At 39.3% G+C, this 21,493-nt stretch overlaps 1 protein-coding gene across 1 annotated transcript in view; it reads left to right on the plus strand.

Moving 5' to 3' along the window:
- Positions 1-21,493, plus strand: part of TASP1 (taspase 1) — an 88,760-nt gene that overhangs the window by 44,272 nt on the left and 22,995 nt on the right. Inside the window, 1 exon segment of the mRNA XM_065682312.1 lies at positions 13,403-13,513. Coding sequence (XP_065538384.1) covers positions 13,403-13,513 — 111 coding nt within the window.

Below are 21,493 nucleotides of genomic sequence, written 5' to 3' on the forward strand. Positions count from 1 at the left end.
ATATATCGATGCCTGACTTTTGTTTAAAATATGAGCATCCAACAATGTGGACCATGAAGTTAATTAAGGGGTAGAGGGATGGAAAAATTAAATTATAGGAAAGGTTGAAAGAATGAAACTTACAACTTGGCTGGATGACAACAGGAGATGGGAATGGGGGCATAAACATCTGCAAATATTCAAAAGGTGAAATTGCCAAGGCTGAGCAAGAAAATAATATGTTAACATATATCTTTGTTGGCTGAAATCTTTGGAAAATAAAGGTGCTGCCTAAAATTTGGAAAGCTCTAAGAGAACATAAGTGTTGTCACCTGGTGTACCTAAAATCAGCTAGACTATAGACTATATCTGTAGTCTATAGTCTAGCTAAAATAGACTAAAAATAGACTATCTGTAACAGTGATTATACCCCCTTCTTGTAGGTTTCTGATCATGCATTTAAAAAACCAGCAACAAATGAAACTTGCATGTCACATAAACTAAAAACTGCATGTGCATGCACATTCATTTCATGTTTCATTATACACTGTATGTAAAAGCACTTAAGATATGTACATAAAATAACTGAAATTTAAAGTCAGTTTAGGTTTCCATGGTTTTCACAGTATAACATTTTATTGTTTTAATTTCATGTCTCTTTAATTTGTCTTTAAGTGGTAAATTTTGCACAAATTTAGCTTAACATTTTTTAGAGGAAATGTTTTTCTCTTCTATAGCAGGGGAAAAAAGAAGAAAATTAGCCTATGGTTGCTGTGTGTATTTGAGTACTGTAAGCACAGACTTAGTATTTATTGTTAAATGACTTCTCAGAGTAGCTGATTCATCAAAGCACATTTAGGATTAGAAAAACCTCAAACTTGAATGAAGAGTTTAACTCTGATTCCCATAAAGCTTTATTGAAATTATACTCAAAATCATTAGGTATTAGTATGTGTTAAACCAAATAATTTTAACTTCATGTTTCTTTGGGAAATAAGAGGTTTCACATTTTTTTTGGTTTAGACTTCATAACTTTTTTTAGTGATAGCTAAAAATTCAAGTCTTGAGAATTGTTATATCATGCTATATATTTAGTCTTGAAAAAGGATGTTCATTGGCATTAGTTTCCTACCAGTAATTTTTAAGGGCCAGGTTTTGTAAACCGTTTTGATTCCATACTTAGGAAATCCTCATGCCTTTGGGATTTGGAGGCTATGATCAGCAGGAGATTGAACAGGTTGGGGAGAACCTCTGCACTGAGGAGAGTTTGGAATAGTAATTCAAGTATACAGAATACAAACTCTTGCACATTGAAATCATTGCAGAACTGGCAGGAATGTAAGAATGGTCACTCTGGGGCAAACCAGAGCTCCAGATATTTTGGTGTCCTGTTTCAGAGAGAGGGTGTTTGCAGGTTTTGAAGTTAAAATATGTGACCAGGAAAAACACTTCCACTCTGTTATCCAAGCTTGTAGCAACATGTGATATTGGGACTTTATAAGCTGGAAATACCTTTGTTTTTAATAGGTCAGGATGGCTTTCTCGAGATATCTCATTTCTTCTTGTACTTAGAAGACCAGTTACTTAAGTTTTGCTTGGCATGTTTTCCATATTCTGTGGTTTACCTTTGTAGAAGCTGTCTGGGGCAAAGAATAGTGTTAGTTTCAGTGCCACAGTTAGTTACACAGTAGGTTTTACTCTTGGTTTTTTTATTAATTTAATTCTAAAATCATTATATTTAAGCTTCAATTGAGACATAGCTTTCAATACCTTCCTGTTAAAAAAAGGGAGGCAGGGGAAAGAGGCATCACCATAAATTACTTCATTAAAAGTACTTCCAAATTCATGTCGCTTTCTTCCAATGGTCATTTCTCATTTGAAGACATGCATTTACATCTTCTGTTTTCCTTGTGGATGGTGGCAGGCTTCTGCTTTTGCATGTTCAGGGAGGATCTGCTATTAGTTCTTATGCCTTTAGCAAGTTGTTTCTCAAATATTCTTGACCATTTTTATTGTGATTTTTTGTATAGAATTTGCCAGTGGTGGTGGTTCTGAACTTGTTTGGGTATGACTTCAACTTCTTAAATGGTATTTTCTTACCTCTAACAGTCTGTTGGTCTTGTTTAGCCAGATTTCTGTGGTTTTATTTTTTTGGGATTTTCAAAAGTTACTTTGTGGTTTATAAAATACAGGCTATTGCAAAACTCGTATTTTATGGCTATAGTTTGACACGGGGTAGGACAACTGAAACCAATAGCTGAAGACTTTCTAAAGACAGGATGGGGGTGACAGTGGGGTTTTAGTAATGACTGTGAATATAAAGGTTTAATCTGTAACACTTGGTCTAAAATTCAGGGTTTGTATCAGTTTTTGGAACCATTTCAACATATGAACTCTGAAGTATTTTGGTTTTGGGGTTTTTTTGTCAACATGGTTGTGATAATTTATTTGAACTGAAGGATAAACATCACAGAAATTCTGTAGGTATCTCAAAACCAGTGTTAAAACTCAAGAAATTCAGAGAATGTTGCAGTTGCATAGCTAAGATGTCTGAGCAACCTTAACTGTGACATTTAACAATGCAATGCAAGTGCCATTCCCTGCAAGAGTGATGGTAGAGACTGAGATCTTGTTAAGTTACATGAGCATTACCAGTGGCCTTTGTTTAGTATAAATGTAAGTAACAGCTAAACTATGGTTTTTACTCAACATAGTAGAAGCCAATTTGGTCTTTACAAGCTCAAGCATGCACATGTGCACACGTTTGCACGCACACAGAGAAACAAACAGAGCAGCTTTCCCTTTAAGTACTCCTTCAAAAAAAGAGGCCAAAACCACACTTGTGAGGCCACTTGAAACTTTTTAGTGAATGTTTTTTGTTGGTGTATGAATGTAAACACAGGAAGATGGGTATTATTTGGAGGGAAAACATTGTGAACAAAACCCAAATGCAGAAGAAACAATAGCCTGTATTTTTGGCTGTACTTTAAGAAAACATTTCGTAGTTTTTCCTGAACATAATAGGAATCAAAGACTTTGTGTATATTCATCTAATTCAAAATAATATCATTTGTGACATTGAGTCTCCTCCCCAGTTGGACCATCCATGATGATTGTGAACATTCATCTACTAACCCTACCAGAAGTAATACTACTGGGGTAAGAGGCAGGTTGTGTTTTTTATGGGAGATAAGTTGAAAAGTGTTAATTCTCTTTGGATACACAGAACCTTAAATATAAAATATATTTTGAGTAGAAGTGTAGAGATTGAGAATAATGTGTTACATTCATTTTTACATCTTTACACCAGTAGGCAGTAGAAAGCATACTTACTCTTCTTCATGCATGGGTGGTGTGCTTTGTGTATGTGTGTCAGCCACTGAAGCCAGCAAACCTTTTAATACTGCATTTCTGAAGATGGACAGAAGGTCTTACATTATTTACACAATGCAGAAGTGGTGTAACACAAAGCTGCAAAGGCTTCAGCTTCCACTAGAATCCATTTGAGAAGAATATTTGATACAAGAAAGGTACAGTGATGAGATGTCCTAGGGAGAATTGAAATGGGACTTAATTATGGTTTATAATCCTAAAGAAAACCAGTAGCCTCTGTAAATCTTTTGAGCATTTTTTGACAAATCAATTAGTTTTTGTTTTCTTGAGAAAATAGCAGGGACATCAGACTTACGAACCCAAACTGCCGTGGAGCTGAGAATTCAATCTGGGTAAAGTCTTTCAATGCCGTCTCTTGTTCTCCTCTGTTCCTGACTGGAAATTAGATACAGATAACAGTGATGTTTTAAGAATATGTGCACAGACTGTGTTTTCTGTGTAAATAAGCAGAATGTGCTTTATTTCCTTAGCACCTTACTGTTTTGATGAATTCACCAGGACACTGAAGGACTGGCTGTTAAGTTTCTGGTCAAAAGCAGTGGCTTCTGTTCTCGTAAAGGTGTTTTAAGGATTACATCAAAATACTTTAAAATCTGGGCATACATAGACATATGATGTATCATTCCATGAAGTGGAAAATAGCACGTTTTGTATTATGATGAATTACAGAATTTCTTAGCTTGAAGGAACCTCTGGAGACCGTCTAATCCAGCCCCATGATCAAAGAGGGCTCTTTTGTGTTTTGAAATCCTTATCAATAAGGCAGTAAGTGAGTAAGAAAATCCACTCTTCCTCCCCCTGCCTTTTCCTGCTCAGCTTTTTTGTTCATATCTGTTCTTCTTTCCAGTCCATTGTGTGCCTCATGGGTGCTTTTGCTGACAAAACGGAACAGGTAATGTGGATTGGGAAATGACACCTATGGGGAGATGACTTGTGCTTGTTAAATTGATTGTTGAGCTGTGCCCTCAGCCAGCATTTTGGTCTCTCCTTACGGAAGCCACTGAACTATAGATTCTTCCTTGAAAACCCATTTTCAACAAGGATGACAGTAATGTGCAAATCTGTAGAGTAAATGTTTCTCAAGGAAGCTTTAATGCTGATAAATTGACTTGTGATATAGCACTTTGGCTTTGTGATCCCCATACATTGAGAATAGTAGTGACTGTGCTGGGATCCAGTGACTGCTGATCCCTGGCAGGTGCCATTTGTCTGTCTGGCCTGCGTCCATCTCAGTCAGTGCTCCAAGCATCCAGTGGAATTTCACATGCAAATCTTGCATCCTGTATAGGTTTGAGCTAAACTATGTGAGATAGATATTGTGATACAGTTAATCCCTTTGTAGAAAAATGTGTTATCTCACAAAAACAGTCTGGTCCTATAAGATTTTGGGAATAATAGGTAATTTAATGCATCACATATGGAGCAGCTCCATATGGAGAAGAGTTATGTCATTATTTCAGTGAACCAAAGGGTAGAGGAAGAAAGAAGTCTATCTCCAGACAGATCAGTATTTACCTCTGAAGTGTATGCTTCTGTCAAGAGTTCAGTCTTTGCATCCAGATGCTGTTTGGAGGCTTCAGTGCTGTAGCATGTGGTGTCTGAACTAACTCACTACCGCCACAAGGCTGTGTGAAGAGAGAGGAAGCAACAGGCAGAGATGATTTGTGGGAATGGTAGCATTAAGAAGCAGTCAATTAAACACAGTACCACAGTGTTCAAAGCTGAGGGTTTTGTCCACAAAATAATCAGAATGATTGTTTGAATTGCCTTTGGAAGGGTTGTTTTGAAGCAGAAGTGGATGGATGCAGTAATCAAAGAGTGCTTATTGCCTCTTGAAATTTTAATTGGGCTTAATGTAATAATCTGTTGTAAGCATGAGGCTGCGTGGGCTTTTTAGAAGTGGTAGTCTCCTGCAGAAGAGCCACCTCTAACAGCACGACATGCTCATAACCTGGGGCAGCAGCCAAATGTGTAGCATTGTCTTCTCCTCTGAACACTGTTACCTGAACTCTGAACACTGGTTCCTGTTTGCTCTGTCTTGCCCAAATGGGTTGAAATGGGTGCAAGAATATAAAGTGAAATGGAGATAACAGCAAACGGAACTCTCATTTTATGTCTTAAACATTTTTCTGTGATAGGGAGAAAATAGTTGCATATATCTAATGTTTTCTTTCCTTTCCTGTGAGTTTTATATGGTGAAAGTGACATAGTTTGGAAAGATGTAGTATTTTTACAAGGAGATCTAGCAACAAAGCTTCTGGTGGAGGCCTAGGCAAAAAAGAGTTTTCGTTCTCCTTCACGGTATAACTGAAATTAGTCTTTTAAAATATATTCAACGTAAAGAAGAACGTAAGATGCACATCCTCTTTAATGGAACTACATTTTTTCTTCATTCTAACCTCTCTTGAAGGTATATCTGAAGTTCTTCTTGTTCATGCTTATTGAAACAAATAGCTCTTTCTTAAAAAAGTTCAAGTTATCTGGAATTTCCCACTATTTAGAAGTGAATGATTCATGCATTTGGCATATTTTAATCCTTTAGCTTTTTTCCCCCCTTATTTGTAAAATTGCAGAAAAGCTGGATGAGTTGTTTTTCAGAGTGGTTTTAGTTTATTTTGCCCACATTAAAAACTTAAAGCTATAGAGGGTGGTTTTTGCACCTTTTCTTAGAGAAGATACTTTAGACACAGTTTGTCTGGATGTTGAATTTGGGTTTTGTTATCTTTGAAACCTACCCAGATTTACTGAAGCGACAGCCTTTTGGAAGATTTCCATTTGCATATTCTTAGTAGGTGTTCATTACTTTGGAAGTTAAATCATCTAAGGATTTTGTGTCTGCAACAAGAATGTGCTCCATTGATCCCTCTAGGATCAATGCTTTAGGAATTGGACAGGACTTTGTTCGCAGGTGTTCTTCCTGGCAGCAGGTCAGTAAGTTAAAAATTCCCCAGCTAGTACTCAGGCAAGATGCATCAGCTGATAGGAGCGCAGAAAGCTGAAAATTACTCAACTTTAGTTTAGCACTGCAGTGCATTCTGCTGGACTGTAGCATTTTACGTCTTTTCAGAATTACACTTTCAATTTTTATATTAATATGTGACTAAATTTATCGATATTTCACCAGATATTTTCAATGTACTGGATTTTGTTCTTTAAAATCATTGGCTTGCAAGTTTTTAGTCAGCTCTTTCTAGAGATGCTGGTAATGACAAACCAGAGCTTACTAAAATACAGTTTTCACTGTGGTCCTATTAATCATAACCAGAAATTACTCAGGAAATAAGGCAGAAATAGTCATTTTTTGACTTGTTAACTGACACTTCTAAGTACTATTATTTGACGGAAAGTAACAAAGTGAAAGTTAAAACAAGAAGACTAGATTCAGGCTCTGCTGTATGGAATAGATAATAAAATATAGATAACCTGTAACTTCTGTCTTAAGCTTCTGAAAAGAGAAGAGTCATAGTTTGGCCGTGCAGTAAACTAGATTAATTTTTCCATTCTCAAATGAATGTGAGTAACACAAGTTTCCATTTTGTACTCCTTTAAAACAAAGTTCCAACACTTTCGTGTTGAGGTACAGTATGTTTCAATAGCTAGGCAGGCCCCGGCAGCTTGTCAAAGCTCCATAAGCTCTCTGCTTATGGCTTGCAGAAAGCAAGCTAGATTTTCATTTCTCCTTCCATTCAACAGGAGTCTCTTTCATGTCTGAAAATTGAAAACGCGTGTTTTTCAGTGTGGTGCATGGATGTGTGTGTGCCCTCTGGCACACCTGCTTCTAATTTCCTGACTTGAAAGCATCTCCCATCAAAAGAAGCAGAAAAACAATTTCTTTCTGACACGCTGCTCAGAGGCCCTTGCACTGCAGAAGGCCTTCCTTTCGTTTGCCATCTTGGTTCCATTGGTTGAACATTATAAGATGCAGAGCATGCATTGTATGGGATGTTCAGCTTATATTGTGCTGGGATCTTTCTCCTCTTGTTGTGGTTATTTCAAGAATTAGAAATCTACTTAAGAAGTCACTGTGTTGAGGAAAAAACAGTAATTTAATCCTTAATTTCTTGCATGAAACTCAAATTAAGGACTGAAGGCTATAGCAAGTTAAGGTTTGTATAACCTCTGGATTAAGTAGAGTATTAGTTACAGTTTGGTGCTGAAGTTTAGATTAAAATTCAAGTATTACAGGTCAGATTTCTTACCTTTTCTTCAAAATAATGTGCAGTGTAAAATTGTATCCAATAGCTGAAAATGAGATGTTAATTAACTTAAAAATCCAAACAAAGCCACAAGAAGCCCCATGTAACATGGTTGTTGTGAAAGTTGTGCATATGCTAACTAGCATATTCCTACAGAATAGAGCTTTTAACTATTAAGGATCATTTAAGAGGGAAAAATACAAAATTTTAAGCTCTGTCTTCAATGTTACTGCCTTGTCTGTTTTCTCAGTTCAACAGCTGACACATTCACAGACAGCATCTGGATTGTCTCCATAGCTACCATGCTGCAGCATGCACCTATCCAGTGGTACGCCATTGAATGACATTGGTTTCATTTAGTGGCAAGCCAAACAAAACAAAATGTTTGAAAAGACTTGGAGCTTAAAAAACATTATATGTGTACAGATAAACAATACTTGAAATGCAAAGACTGGGCCTGGCTTCGTAGCATAATGCCAGTGGTTCATATGCTCATGAAACTTGACTTTGCTAAACTTTGTTCATTGCTAATATGACCACGTATACATCAAATCCATGCCTCTTCAATTTAGAGAGAAGGGTGATGTGCAGGGGAGTGTCAAATGCTTTGCACAAGTATAGGTAGATGACAGTGATTGCTCTTCCCTTATCCCACAGTGCTGTAGCCCCATCGTAGAAGGCCACAAATTTGTCAGGCAGAGTTTATCTAAATAGACAATACGTTTCCTATGCAAACATTGCTCACGTTGACTGTAGAGATCCCTGAGGAGGGAATCTGATTTTACTTAGCCCTGCAAACGTGAACAACAGTAGTATTTTTGTCAGCAGAGGGTTTATGAGCAGGCAACATTGTGTTTGCACAGTATTACTGTTAGGGAAATAATTTGTTTGCTATAGGAAACAGTTATTTTAGTGAGAAGCACTAATTTAACCCAGTAAATTTTTCCAGATAGTCGTCTCCATTTGAGTCACTCCTATGGAAGATCTGGTCTGTCTTTGCAAGTATTTGCCTCTCAGATATTACGAGCTTCAGTTTATGGAAGAAGTCATCATCTTAACTGGGAAAAGATAATAAATTGATTTAAACTCTGTTTACAGGAAGTTTACTAAAAACAGTGTATTTGAGACTTGCATGTAGAAGTGAAAAATTGTTATTATTTAGTGGAAAAACCCACAAAGTATAATAATACATGCAGTTAAATGTACTATACTGTGAGATAGTTAAGCAAATGAACCAGATTTACATTTTCATCAGTTTATGTGCATGATATGGTAATGTGTTAAGTAGCTGTGACTGTAGTTGCTATTTTGAGTCCTGTTAAAGTTTTTCGGAAGTTGGCTTTCGGTTAGATTACAAGTGAATGGAACTATAAACTGAAGCCCACAACTTTATTTTATATGTTATAAATCAGTTTATCAGTTTTTGATGCCTGTAATTCTGTGTACATTTATTTTGTGTCTAGTCCTAGTACTATCTACAGTGCTTTCCCAGTTTGAGACTGTAGAGACATATAGGTCTGCTAAATCTGCAAGACAGTTTAGACTCCAGTATTTGGTTCTAACTTGAGATAATAGGAAGGACAACTCTATTGGAATAACTGGGGTGATTCTTTTTCTGTTCAAAATATGTGAATCACTGCTTAGCTATTTTTCTTGTTCAAAATAGATGTTCCTACATCAAAAACTGCAGTCAGTAACCAATCTTTCTTTTCAAAATGGGGGATTATTTTCCTTAGTTATCTGTCCCTGCAGATTGCTGGCATGTGATGTGTCGAAAGATTTCCTTATGTACACTGCCTGCAGCAGTCTATATGTTTGCTGCCTTATAGGTTGACATAAATATGACAGAAAGAAATGACTTTGTCTGTGGGGATGTAGAGATGTGTGATGTGTTAGTCGAATTGCAGGGCTGCTTTCCTTGTGGTTGATCCTGGATCACATCAGTGGGCTGCAGCTGTTCTTAACCCATATTAAATTTTCTCTCAATTTCTTTTTTGTAGCAGACTTAATGTTATGGGAACTCTTCAATAAAGTCATTGTCTTGGGAGGAAAATAACATTATACATCATGCTAAAAAATGGCTATTGTCTTTTTGACACCAATTTACTAGGAATTACTCAAAAGTTGTGAAGTAGTAACATCTGGTTTTATTACTTGATGCATAGGAAATGCATAGACTCACTCTGGTTTTTGTGTCTCATTTGCTTGATTCACGTTCTAAGTCCCATGGTTCTTACCACACAGGGTTATATTTAAACATATTTAAAGGTATTAACAGGTTCTTTTCAAGAAACAAGTCAACTTGCTAAGCTTTTGCTGGAGCATTATGAAGTTTTGTTCTAAACTGTAAACCTTCATAATGATTCACTGAGAGCCATGGGTAAAATGCACTTGCAGGTTTTTGTGTGTTCTTTGTATATTACTTAGTCTGGAATAAATATTAGATAATTCTATTGTGAACAAAAGCTTTCGAGCATGGAAATAATGAAGCAATGAATAGACAGACCCTCCTGTTGAGGACACTGTATTGTGTGAGTCTCTTGATACTGTCCTAACTACGTTGCTTTTCTCAATAGCTCAAGAGCTATTGAGAGCTAACCTCAATGAAAACACTTCTTTTGTGCTCTCAAGAACTTCCTCCCTCTGCTATGTAATTGTTGTAGTATTTCAGCTCTTAAGTTTTCTTTTAAATTTATAACTGGTTTATACTCAATCTGTTTGCTATACAAAGGATTTTTTGCCTTTCTGATGTCCAAATTGTATGTAGATTCATTGCCAGAGTACCCCACTTCAAACAGTTCAGTTTAACTGAATTGTATTAATCAGGAGACACTGCCCATTAGCAGTGGAAATGGGGAGGTTGGGGGTCCTTTTTTTCTTTCTCTTCTGTGCTAGCGATGTTCGAAGAACAGTCTTTCTAAGCTCACTCTGCCTGTAAGGGAAAGGGTATAATTGTGTGAAAAGTAACCAGACAAGAGAGACTGTTGCAGTGTGTTGCTTCCAAGTGATGGGAAGGACCAGAAGCCAGTCTGTAAGTAGCTCCAAGACAGCACTAGACCTGCTTATGTGTGTTTATGCAATGTTGTGCCCAAACCAGTCAGTGTTCTAAACTCAGCACATTGGGAAGCATAGCAATGTGCTGTGCAACTCATCAGGCTGCAATGGAGCCAGTTTGGATTGGGTTTGTTTATTAGTTCTCTTTTTGTGCCAGATCTAGGCTGCCTTCAGCTGGAGTTGCTCAGTTTTCTCTGTTCTGGGCTTGTTAGTGCTTCCAGTAAAGAGAATTTTATCCATGGAGACTGCGCTGTCTTTGTCTCAAGGCAGCTTAGATCGGATTTCTTACCAGCTCCAGCTCTCTGCCACGAGAAGCCAGTTAGATCATTTCCAGCCATAAGTTGTTTCTGGAAGCTGTGTGGATGTATTTATGTAGTTCTGCACCTGAGCTAATAAATCCAACTGGATAACAACAGTATTTTTTAAGGAGCCAGCACAGTGCTGGCTTCATCTTGTCATGAGAAATTGGCTAGAAGTATGCATATAGATAATTAGGATCTGATCAAATTGTAATTATCTAAATTTAGATAATTTGAAATCATTGTAATATTACAGCTGTAAGTTAGTTGTGTGTTTTCCTTTTTTCTCAACTGGGTAAGACATTTCAGCTTAACTAGCACATGGTTAGACCTCTTATAGCTGCTTCACCTGCTTCCCTGCCATTGAGGAAGAATGTCAGCAAATGGGAGGCAGAGTAATGAGTTTTGTATACATGCAGAAGGAGTCACTAGAGTGTTTACCTGTCCAAGAAAATGCTGACCCAATAAACATGCACTGTACCATTCAGCCATAGCTGTGTGCGCCAAAGCACAGTACAGGAATGCAAAAGAGCAAGGGAGAAAAGCAGCAGGTAGCCTTCCATGATGTGGCTAAGGAACCGATGGACAAGGGTAAAGCAGTTGATGTCATCTACCTGGACTTGTGCAAAGCGTTTGACACTGTCCCACACGACATCCTTCTCTCTAAATTGGAGAGACATCAATTTGATGGATGGACCACTTGGTGGATAAAGAACTGGCTGGATGGCCGCACGCAAAGAGTTGTGGTCAATGGCTCGATGTCCGGCTGGAGACGGGTAACAAATGGTGTCCCTCAGGGATCGGTGTTGGGACCGGTCTTGTTTAACATCTTCGTCGCTGACATGGACAGTGGGATTGAGTGTGCCCTCAGCACGTTTGCCGATGACACCAAGCTGTGTGGTCCGGTTGATATGCTGGAGGGAAGGGATGCCATCCAGAGGGACCTTGACACGCTTGTGAGGTGGGCTGATGCCAGCCTTATGAAGTTCAACCACGACAAGTGCAAGGTCCTACACCTGGGTCGGAGCAATCCCAGGCACAGCTACAGATTGGGCAGAAAAGAGATTCAGAGCAGCCCTGCAGAGAAGGACTTGGGGGTGCTGATCGATGAGAAAATGAACATGAGCCGGCTTCAGTGTGCGCTTGCAGCCCAGAAAGCCAACCGTATCCTGGGCTGCATCAAAAGGAGCGTGACCAGCAGGTCGAAGGAGGTGATCCTGCCCCTCTACTCTGCTCTTGTGAGACCTCCCCTGGAGCATTGTGTGCAGTTCTGGTGTCCTCAACATAAAAAGGACATGGAACTGTTGGAACAAGTCCAGAGGAGGCCACGAGGACGATCAGGGGACTGGAGCACCTCCCGTATGAAGACAGGCTGAGGAAGTTGGGGCTGTTCAGCCTGGAGAAGAGAAGGCTGCGTGGGGACCCCATAGCAGCCTTCCAGTATCTGAAGGGGGCCTGTAAGGATGCTGGGGAGGGACTCTTCATCAGGACTGTAGTGACAGGACAAGGGGTAACGGGTTCAAACTTAAACAGGGGAAGTTTAGATTGGATCTAAGGAGGAAATTCTTTCCTGTGAGGGTGGTGAGACACTGGAATGGGTTGCCCAGGGAGGTTGTGAATGCTCCATCCCTGGCAGTGTTCAAGGCCAGGTTGGATGAAGCCTTGTGTGGGATGGTTTAGTGTGAGGTGTCCCTGTCCATGTTGGGGGGGTTGGAACTAGATGATCTTGAGGTCCTTTCCAACCCTAACTATTCTATGATTCTATGATAGTAAGAGTAGCACTAATGGCCTGCTTGTCTTTGTCACCAATAATTTTCAGCAGATAGTTACAGGAATCACTGAGGCAATGTTTGTTTTGCTGGAGCTTTTTAGTTTCTCAAACATTCAAAAATTACAGGAATTTTTATTAGGAGTCCAATGAGCAGCCATCCTGTCAAAAAAACCCACAGGTAAATTCATGTATTCCTCTGCTGACAAAAGGCTAAATTGGAAAGGCTAAGTAGAAGATTGCATCATGTAGAGGAGTTAGTGGCATTCACTAAAGATGTTCTTGGTTTGAAAAAAGTTGCATCCAAGTATCATTCCTATGAGGATGATTAGTAAGTGGATTCTTTGAGAGAGGATTGCAGAATCTGGATAAAGATGACAAGTCAGAGACAGTCTGGCTGTTTCTTCTCACTGTTTCTGTTCATGCTCACTAGTTCTGTTTCATCTTCCTGTATTTAACTTTTGGTTTACGACTTTGTGCAGTAGAAATTCCAGGAAAGTCGAGAGAAAAACTGCTGACATTGTTGAATTTTTGTGTGATTCAGTGTCGCTCTCTTTAAAGAAGAAAAAAGTATGGCAGAAACCTGTCATACTGACGTCTCTCCTACCCCCCCCCCTTATTTTTTATTTGGCTATGATGATGTAAAATAATGACAGTGTTACCTCATAACAATGCCTATATTTTGATTGTTACCAATCTTGATATTTCTTTAGGTTGTGGAGAGCACCTTGTCCGAACCATACTGGCCAGAGAATGTTCATGTGCTTTGCAAACAGAAGATGCCCACCAAGCTCTCCTAGAGACTATGCAAAACAAGTTTATTGGTAAGTATGTGATGCTAATTGCCTAACCATTGCATAACATGGTTTAAAATGCAATTAAGCCTATGAAATACAATTTAGATACTTATTATTGTGATTTCTGTTGAAGCCTTATGTTGCAGTTGGCTTCAGATTCATGTTGTGTTACATCTGAAAAATGTTAAATCAAACTACAGAAGAATATTTTAGGAAATCTAAAGGAAAACCCTTGGAAATATCTCAATTGTTATGTGAGTCACAGAATACCCGGAGAGGTTTGAAGAAAGAATTTCCTGCCTGAATCACTGCCTGTGGTGTACAATTGCATACTTTCGAATTCGTGGTTTAGGAACATTAATACAAATTATCCGTCATGTTAACCCTTTTAAATATAATAAACCTCGAAACCACTGCATGTTCTAATTAAATGCTTTGGACAAACAGATTCTGTTTTGCTATTTACATGATAAAATTAATTTCTTGAGAAAGTGATGTAGACTTCATTCAGTTCTACACCTGGGTCGGAGCAATCCCAGGCACAGCTACAGGTTGGTCAGAGAAGAGATTCAGAAGAGCCCTGCGGAGAAGGACTTACAGGTGTTGGTTGATGGGAAACTCAACATGAGCCAGCAGCGTGCACTTGCAGCCCAGAAAGCCAACCGTATCCTGGGCTGCATCAAAAGGAGCGTGACCAGCAGGGCGAAGGAGCTGATCCTGCCCCTCTACTCTGCTCTTGTGAGACCTCACCTGGAGTATTGTGTGCAGTTCTGGTGTCCTCAACATAAAAAGGACATGGAACTGCTGGAACAAGTCCAGAGGAGGGCCACGAGGATGATCAGGGGACTGGAGCACCTCCCGTATGAAGACAGGCTGAGGAAGTTGGGGCTGTTCAGCCTGGAGAAGAGAAGGCTGCGTGGAGACCTCATAGCAGCCTTCCAGTATCTGAAGGGGGCCTATAGGGATGCTGGGGAGGGACTCTTCATTAGGGACTGTAGTGACAGGACAAGGGGTAATGGGTTAAACAGGGGAAGTTTAGATTAGGTATAAGGAAGAAGTTCTTTCCTGTGAGGGTGGTGAGGCACTGGAATGGGTTGCCCAGGGAAGTTGTGAATGCGCTGTCCCTGGCAGTGTTCAAGGCCAGGTTGGACAGAGCCTTGGATGACATGGTTTAGTGTGAGGTGTCCCTGCCCATGGCAGGGGGGTTGGAACTGGATAATCTTAAGGTCCTTTCCAACCCTAACTATTCTATGATTCTATGATTCCAGTGCCTTGAGTCACAAAATTTGGGATTTATTTACCCAAAACAAGCCTTTAGGGAGGATGCTTGCAGTAGCTTCTCTAATTTGTAGCACTACTCTGAAGGTGCTATATGGAAGTGACCTAACTTCAGGAAAGTCAGATCTATAGTCCATACTCTCAAAATTTATTGTGCTAGTAGTACTGAAAGCAAGCACAAATTGTACATATCTCTTTGCAGTTTCATGTCAGTGCATGCACACACACACAGAGAAAGTAGAAAGCTACTGCCAAGTAATTCATAGAAACTGCTTGATGGAAGACCAAAAAATGCAGGAATTTTTTAGTTGACGTACCTGCTTTAAGTTGCTTTGAGTGTTCTGGGTTTTCTTTTTCCTCTTTGGTAACTGCTAGCAGAAATACAATTCTTCTCTTGCTGTTTAGTCCAAATGTATTTTGCCACCAGTTTGCGTAGCAGGTGGTTTTATTTTAAATGATAACTTGCTAGTCTGTGATGCCTGCATTATATTCTTTACTGAAATGTGAAAGTATTTGTATTGGGCTTAAAAACATAGTTAATGTTGCTAAAGCTGTTTCATACCTGAAATTATCAATTGCAGAGAGCAGAGCTGTGCAGACAGATACCAGGCTAGCAGTGTGACATCATTGCTTTGGGAAAACAGTTTAAAACCAAAAAAACCCAAGGGAAAGTGAAAAGAATGATAAACAGGACCCGAGTAATGCTTTACATGATAGGAAAATGTGAAAAAAAGGCTTATAATTCCTTTTTAAAGCTTCATGTTTTAGTTAGGGATAGGTCTGTCTTGTGTTTTCACAAACTTACCACTGCAAGTTTGTGTTGCCTTACAGCAGCTATGTGTGTTATCTTCTCAGTTGTACTTTGGGGCAGTACTGACATGGGAAAAAAACAGTAAAGCCACCTCTTTGTGTGTGTGGAGGTGAAGTGCTTGGATTCTGTATTTGGTGAGAAAGCATAAAATCTGGAATGAAGACTGATTGAGGAAAACCTCAAAACCCAGAAACATCTTGCTGTTGACCAGTGGCATAGTACCAAATTTGTAGCTAGTAGTGTAATTTAAGACATCTTGGCAATTCTGCAGGTGGAATGCAAAGTTATGTCTTGCTACTGTAGTGCAACAGTTGAAAACATAACTTAAACGTACACTTTAAGCAAAAGGCTTGTATTAAATAGGGTTTTTTTCCTGTGAATTTTCATAGATGATATCCTAGTTGATATCTCAGGATGTTTGGCGTGATGCAGTGTTTCTTACTGTTGTGAAGCAGTAGGGTACTGGGGCTACCAGACTACTTGCTGCTGGCATGGATTCTTTCCTTGCTAGCCTTTCTTTAAGCCCTATTTTGTGGGCTTCTCAAACTTTGCCAGAATTATAATAGAACAAGGCCAAAAAATACTCCTTTCAAATAGCTTTAGTGAAGCAGATCTAGAAGTTTTTGTCAGAAGTCAAAATGAGTGTTCCTTGTATTGGAGGGGTGAACAGCTGATTTTGGCCGTTGCCATCAGATTGGTGCTTCCTGTTTACAGAACTCTCTGAGTTCTCCACAGAGCCCTGGGAATCCTTCCAGCTAGGGAATGCCTGGCTTAAACAGTGAGTGCTGTTTAAACAGCAGGTGATGAGCAAACTAATGGCAGATGTGCTTCGCTCATCTTTTCTTGGAGCCAGCTTACTATGGATAACGTACAATTGGTGGTTGAATTGGAGGTGAGAGAAGTGAAATTTAGATTTATTTGTAGATCAAACGGGCTTGGTATCTTTAGTTGAAGAGCATTGAAGGCTTGGTACACAGTTGAAGAATGGTGTTGTGTAGGCACAAATACCTTCCAAACAGAAGAACAGAGGATTTTGTTACTCATCATTCCTTTCAAATGTGGCCAGGTTTGTGGAATGTAGACTTAAAGTAAATGTTTGTGTCATCTCGCTGGCAGGAAATCTGGGTTTTAACAATGGCAGTCTTTTGAATTGTGCTTTTAAAGCTTCTTATAAAGTATTAGAAATTAATAAGCTGAAAGACATAGTTGGAATCTGATATTTATTCTTTCCTTAGCGGGAATATGTTTGTCTATTCATGTATTTTTAAGTTGTGCTTCAGTTCACAAATGAGCAGTGTCTGCAAAAGGATAATGCTGACACATTCTCTGTTAGGAGAATACCCTCTGTTTGTGTCAAATGCCCCTCCTGGGAGCAGGGGTCTGGACAATTAGGAGTCAGAGGATATGAATTTCGCTATTACAAGTTGTGCTTCTTGAGGGGAGAAAAAGCTTCATACTTGAAACAGTTACAAGACTGCCAGTGACTGTCATTGCACGGTGTTATTATTACTTTATATTGAGGGCTGCATCACTCTAAACTTTGCAGTATCATTCATGGTTTTGTAACAAAGGAATCATGCTATGGAAACATTATTGTGTCTTCTAAGTGACACACAGGAAAAGATTTGAGCAGAGGGTGATCCTGAAGTTTCGGATAATCTGGTTTATCCACTGCAAGTTTATGATTTCACAAGTTTATGTTTGATGGTGGATAAAGACGAACAGGCAGCCTCTTAGTTATCTGTGCAAGAAAACCAGCTGGAAAAACTAACACAACATGGTGATGATACGTGAGGGCTTGTCTGGGTCCTGCCTGTGCTTCTCCTTGTCCAAAGCATTGGGATTTAACTGGACAGTGGTACCCTTAGTTCCCTAACTTCTTAAAATCTGTGAAGTTTGACAGCACAGGTGCTTTTCCTTGCAGCTTCTTTACAAATTCTAACCAGATGTTCTAACTTACTTAGCGTGAAATACAAAGATCTCTGGTTTCAGACAGTGTGCGCTTAAACATTTAACAAATAATGGTGCATGAAATTAAAAGCAGGCTTCATTTAGTGCTTATGTAGTCCTCTAATGTTTATTTAAATTGTTAGCTTGAAGTTTAATGGGATATGTAGCAAAAGCAGAGTGGCAAACAGCTTCACATTAAACACGGTGTGGACACAAGCTAAGTCCAGTGGTACAATTGATGTGGACCTGAAAAAGTCTGAATTTCACTCACATCACAGTACAAGAAGGTTTAGAACTGCTTAGCTGCACCCCCTTTAAAACTGGAGGATGCTGAAGCACTTAATTGGTTACACCACACCACAGTCAATGTTTAGACCAAAGTTCTGAAGACTTTGGAAGCTAATGCAAACAATGAAGCTTTCTCTACTATGGCAGAGTACGAATGTAAAACAGCCGATGAACAGCCGGTTGGTCCTTCATCTGGGTTAGTGTAAATAAAACACTTCTGATACAGCTTAGTTTTGAGTCTGTGCTAGAATGGATCTGTCCAGTAGCTACAAATGGGAAATAAACAACTCATATCAATCACATCTCTGGAGGAAGATCACATGTTCTGGAGGAAGGAATCTTCAGCATGAGGAGGTTTAATTTACAAGGGGCATAGAAGAGACAAGTCTTCAATTGTAGCTCTAGTTCCTCAGAATGAGGCTGAATATTGAGGCCATTATTTGCTTTAGCACTATCTATACTGTTAAAAGATCTATATGTTCTATCCATGGTCTGAGGCTGCACTTGGGTCCTCATGTTCAGTTATGGTTGCTCTTACAGAACTGATAGGATTAGTGAATGTGGAGTTGCTCCAAAGACCTGTTTGCTTATTTTTAAAACACCATTACTGCAAATTAATAACATACAAAATATATAAATGAAAACTTGGTAATGCTTTCTGTATGCCAGATAGCTGCAACAGAGCAGTGGAGCTTTGAAGAAGGGAAATGTGTTTTGTAAAGTAGAATTTTGTGACTGGGGGAGGCGAGGATTAAACCAAAACTATTGAAGATGGGTTTTGTTTGTTTTTTCCTACCCTTTCTCTCTGGTGTGGCCAGCCAGTGCTAACATTATTAGTTGATGCTGTAGTTGAAGCTTTGCTTTGGATTCTTCATGCCAAATTCTTCTGTGCTATGCCAGTGTAACTGGGAAGGAGCCAGGAGCTTCATGAGACTTCAGAATGGTATTTAAAGCCCCAGGTTTTTGTAGTTTTGTCATTAGCAACCTATTGGATCAAAGATTTGCCTAGCAATCCTATTTTATTGCACTAGAAAAAAAATAATTTTGAGGTAGCAAGCATATTTTAGTTTATTTTGACTGATTTTTAGATGTACAGCAAGATCTATCTCTTCTCAAGAGTGAAGAGAGAAAGAATGTGGGAGCCAGATTACTTTCTCCTTCTGATGAGAAAGCATTATGACCTTAATATACGTGACAGTATTTCACTTGCACCTTTTCCTGTTTAAATAGTAATTAAATACAGTGTATATGAAAAAAAATGTTGTTACCTATGTGGTTATTTTTACAGAAGACTGCATTATAATTTCTCAATAGCTCGGCTGTAGCAAAAGTATTTTTAGGACTAAATTAATGAAACATGTTCCTAGCCTTTGAATTCAGTGTTTTGAGAACACTGAAATTAATTCCTGTGTACAGTGAGTGGATTCTGTTTAGAAATAAAGTATAATACTCCTTCTGTACCATTATTTTTACAGATCTAATGATGGATGCATAGTGTTCAGCTATCCAGAATCTTGCTTAACATACTCCTTTGAACTGTATTGCTGTGTTAAAATACCCTCTCCAGCATAACCGCAATGCTCAATGATAAGTCTGTAAATCCAGAAATACCTTTGTTTAAAAAAATTAATCCCTCTTCTAACTTTATGTTTTTTTAATTGCTTTATTTGGAAAATAAAAGTGCATTCTCTCTTTCAAGGAATTTGCTGTTCAATGTGTATTTAATTTGGTTTAGAGTCTGATTTCTGAGAAGAGAAACAGTCTGAATTTGCTGTGATGTAGAATACTCTAATAGGCAACTGTTTTTTACTGCTATTTAGGGGTTGATTCCCCACAACTCAGCCAGAGCAGGGAACTGGAGGAAAGTACTATATTCTTGCTGATTTTGCACTGAAATGGGTTACCTGAAATTGGTGGTGAAAGCCACCAATGGGAATAGATGATGGTGTAGTTACACAATTCACTTCTGATGACTCTGTGGACCACAGCCTTCAGAAGTGACAAAGCAAGTGGCTATGGAAGTGGCGTGTGGAGAAGATCATGAAGCGTTGCAGGGGTTTGCAGGTGTCTGTGTGTTGGTGACTATTTGCTCCATGTGTTTGGAGGTGAAAAAGAATCAAAGAATTCACATGAATATTAGTGTTGTGTTTTGCTGCAGATTCTTTACATGGAGAGAAATACATTGCCAAGTCTTCTAATGTTTAACGAGAGAGAACCTAGTGTATGCAAGTTATCCAGATAATTGAAATTTTGATCAGTGATGATGACACATAGTTGACACAAATACTGGGAAAGTGAAGAAGTATGTGACTGGTTTATTTACACACTTTTCTTTCATCTGCTCTTTCCTGACTGTGGGAGAAAGAAAAACATGAAAAGAAAAAGTAATTAGAATCGTAGAATACTTAGGGTTGGAAAGGACCTTAAGATCATCCAGTTCCAATCCCCCTGCCACAGGCAGGGACACCTCCCACTAAACCATGTCATCCAAGGCTCTGTCCAACCTGGCCTTTAACCCCGCCAGGGATGGAGCATTCACAACTTCCTTGGGCAACCCGTTCCAGTGCCTCACCACCCTAACAGGAAAGAACTTCTTCCTTATATCCAATCTAAACTTCCCCTGTTTATGTTTTAACCCATTACCCCTTGTCCTGTCACTACAATCCCTAATGAAGAGTCCTTCCCCAGCATCCCTATAGGCCCCCTTCAGGTACTGGAAGGCTGCTCTGAGGTCTCCACGCAGCCTTCTCTTCTCCAGGCTGAACAGCCCCAACTTCCTCAGCCTGTCTCCATACGGGAGGTGCTCCAGTCCCCTGATCATCCTCGTGGCCTCCTCTGGACTTGTTCCAGCAGTTCCATGTCCTTTTTATGTTGAGGACACCAGAACTGCACACAATACTCCAGGTGAGGTCTCACAAGAGGAGAGCAGAGGGGTAGGATCACCTCTTTCGCCCTGCTGGTCACGCTCCTTTTGATGCAGCCCAGGGTACGGTTGGCTTTCTGGGCTGCAAGTGGACACTGAAGCCAGCTCATGTTAAGTTTCTCATCAACCAATGCCCCCAAGTCCTTCTCTGCAGGGCTGCTCTGAATCTCTTCTCTGCCCAACCTGTATGTATGCCTGGGATTGCATATGGGATTAATTTCATCAATGTGACAAGACTTAGTGGCGTTGAGTCTATAAGCAGTAGTAGCTGTCTGTTCTTATGTGCACTTGTGCAGGTGCAGTCTTAGTATTTTAGTATGGCCTTAAATATGCTATCTGCATTAAACTGGTTGCTCTCAGTGTTATGCTGAAGTAGAACATTTTTAACAATTCTAATTGAAGAGGTTATTGTTATTTTTCACTAGAACCTTGAAAGAAGCTTTCACAGGCCTTGAAGGAGGAGGAATGTTGCTTGTTAAAAAACAAACCAAAACTTTTTCTGTCTGCAGTGACCTTTCATCACATAATGGCTTATAGCCTAAAGAAATAATGCAACCAAGTATAAGTCTGCAGACCAAGTTCAGGTGAAGACATTGTCTTTGAAGTACCTGAGTTTCTGAAGTAAAGATTAAAGGATGCATGTCCCCCCTGAAGAAAACCACTTATTTTCATTCGATTGCAGAAATCATATCAGATACGTAGCCAGCACTTGGTTGATGCAGTGAAAGTATGAGAGATACTTAGCATCTTGGACTAA

This window comes from Lathamus discolor, chromosome 5 (assembly GCF_037157495.1).
Source record: "Lathamus discolor isolate bLatDis1 chromosome 5, bLatDis1.hap1, whole genome shotgun sequence".
NCBI lineage: Eukaryota > Metazoa > Chordata > Aves > Psittaciformes > Psittacidae > Lathamus > Lathamus discolor.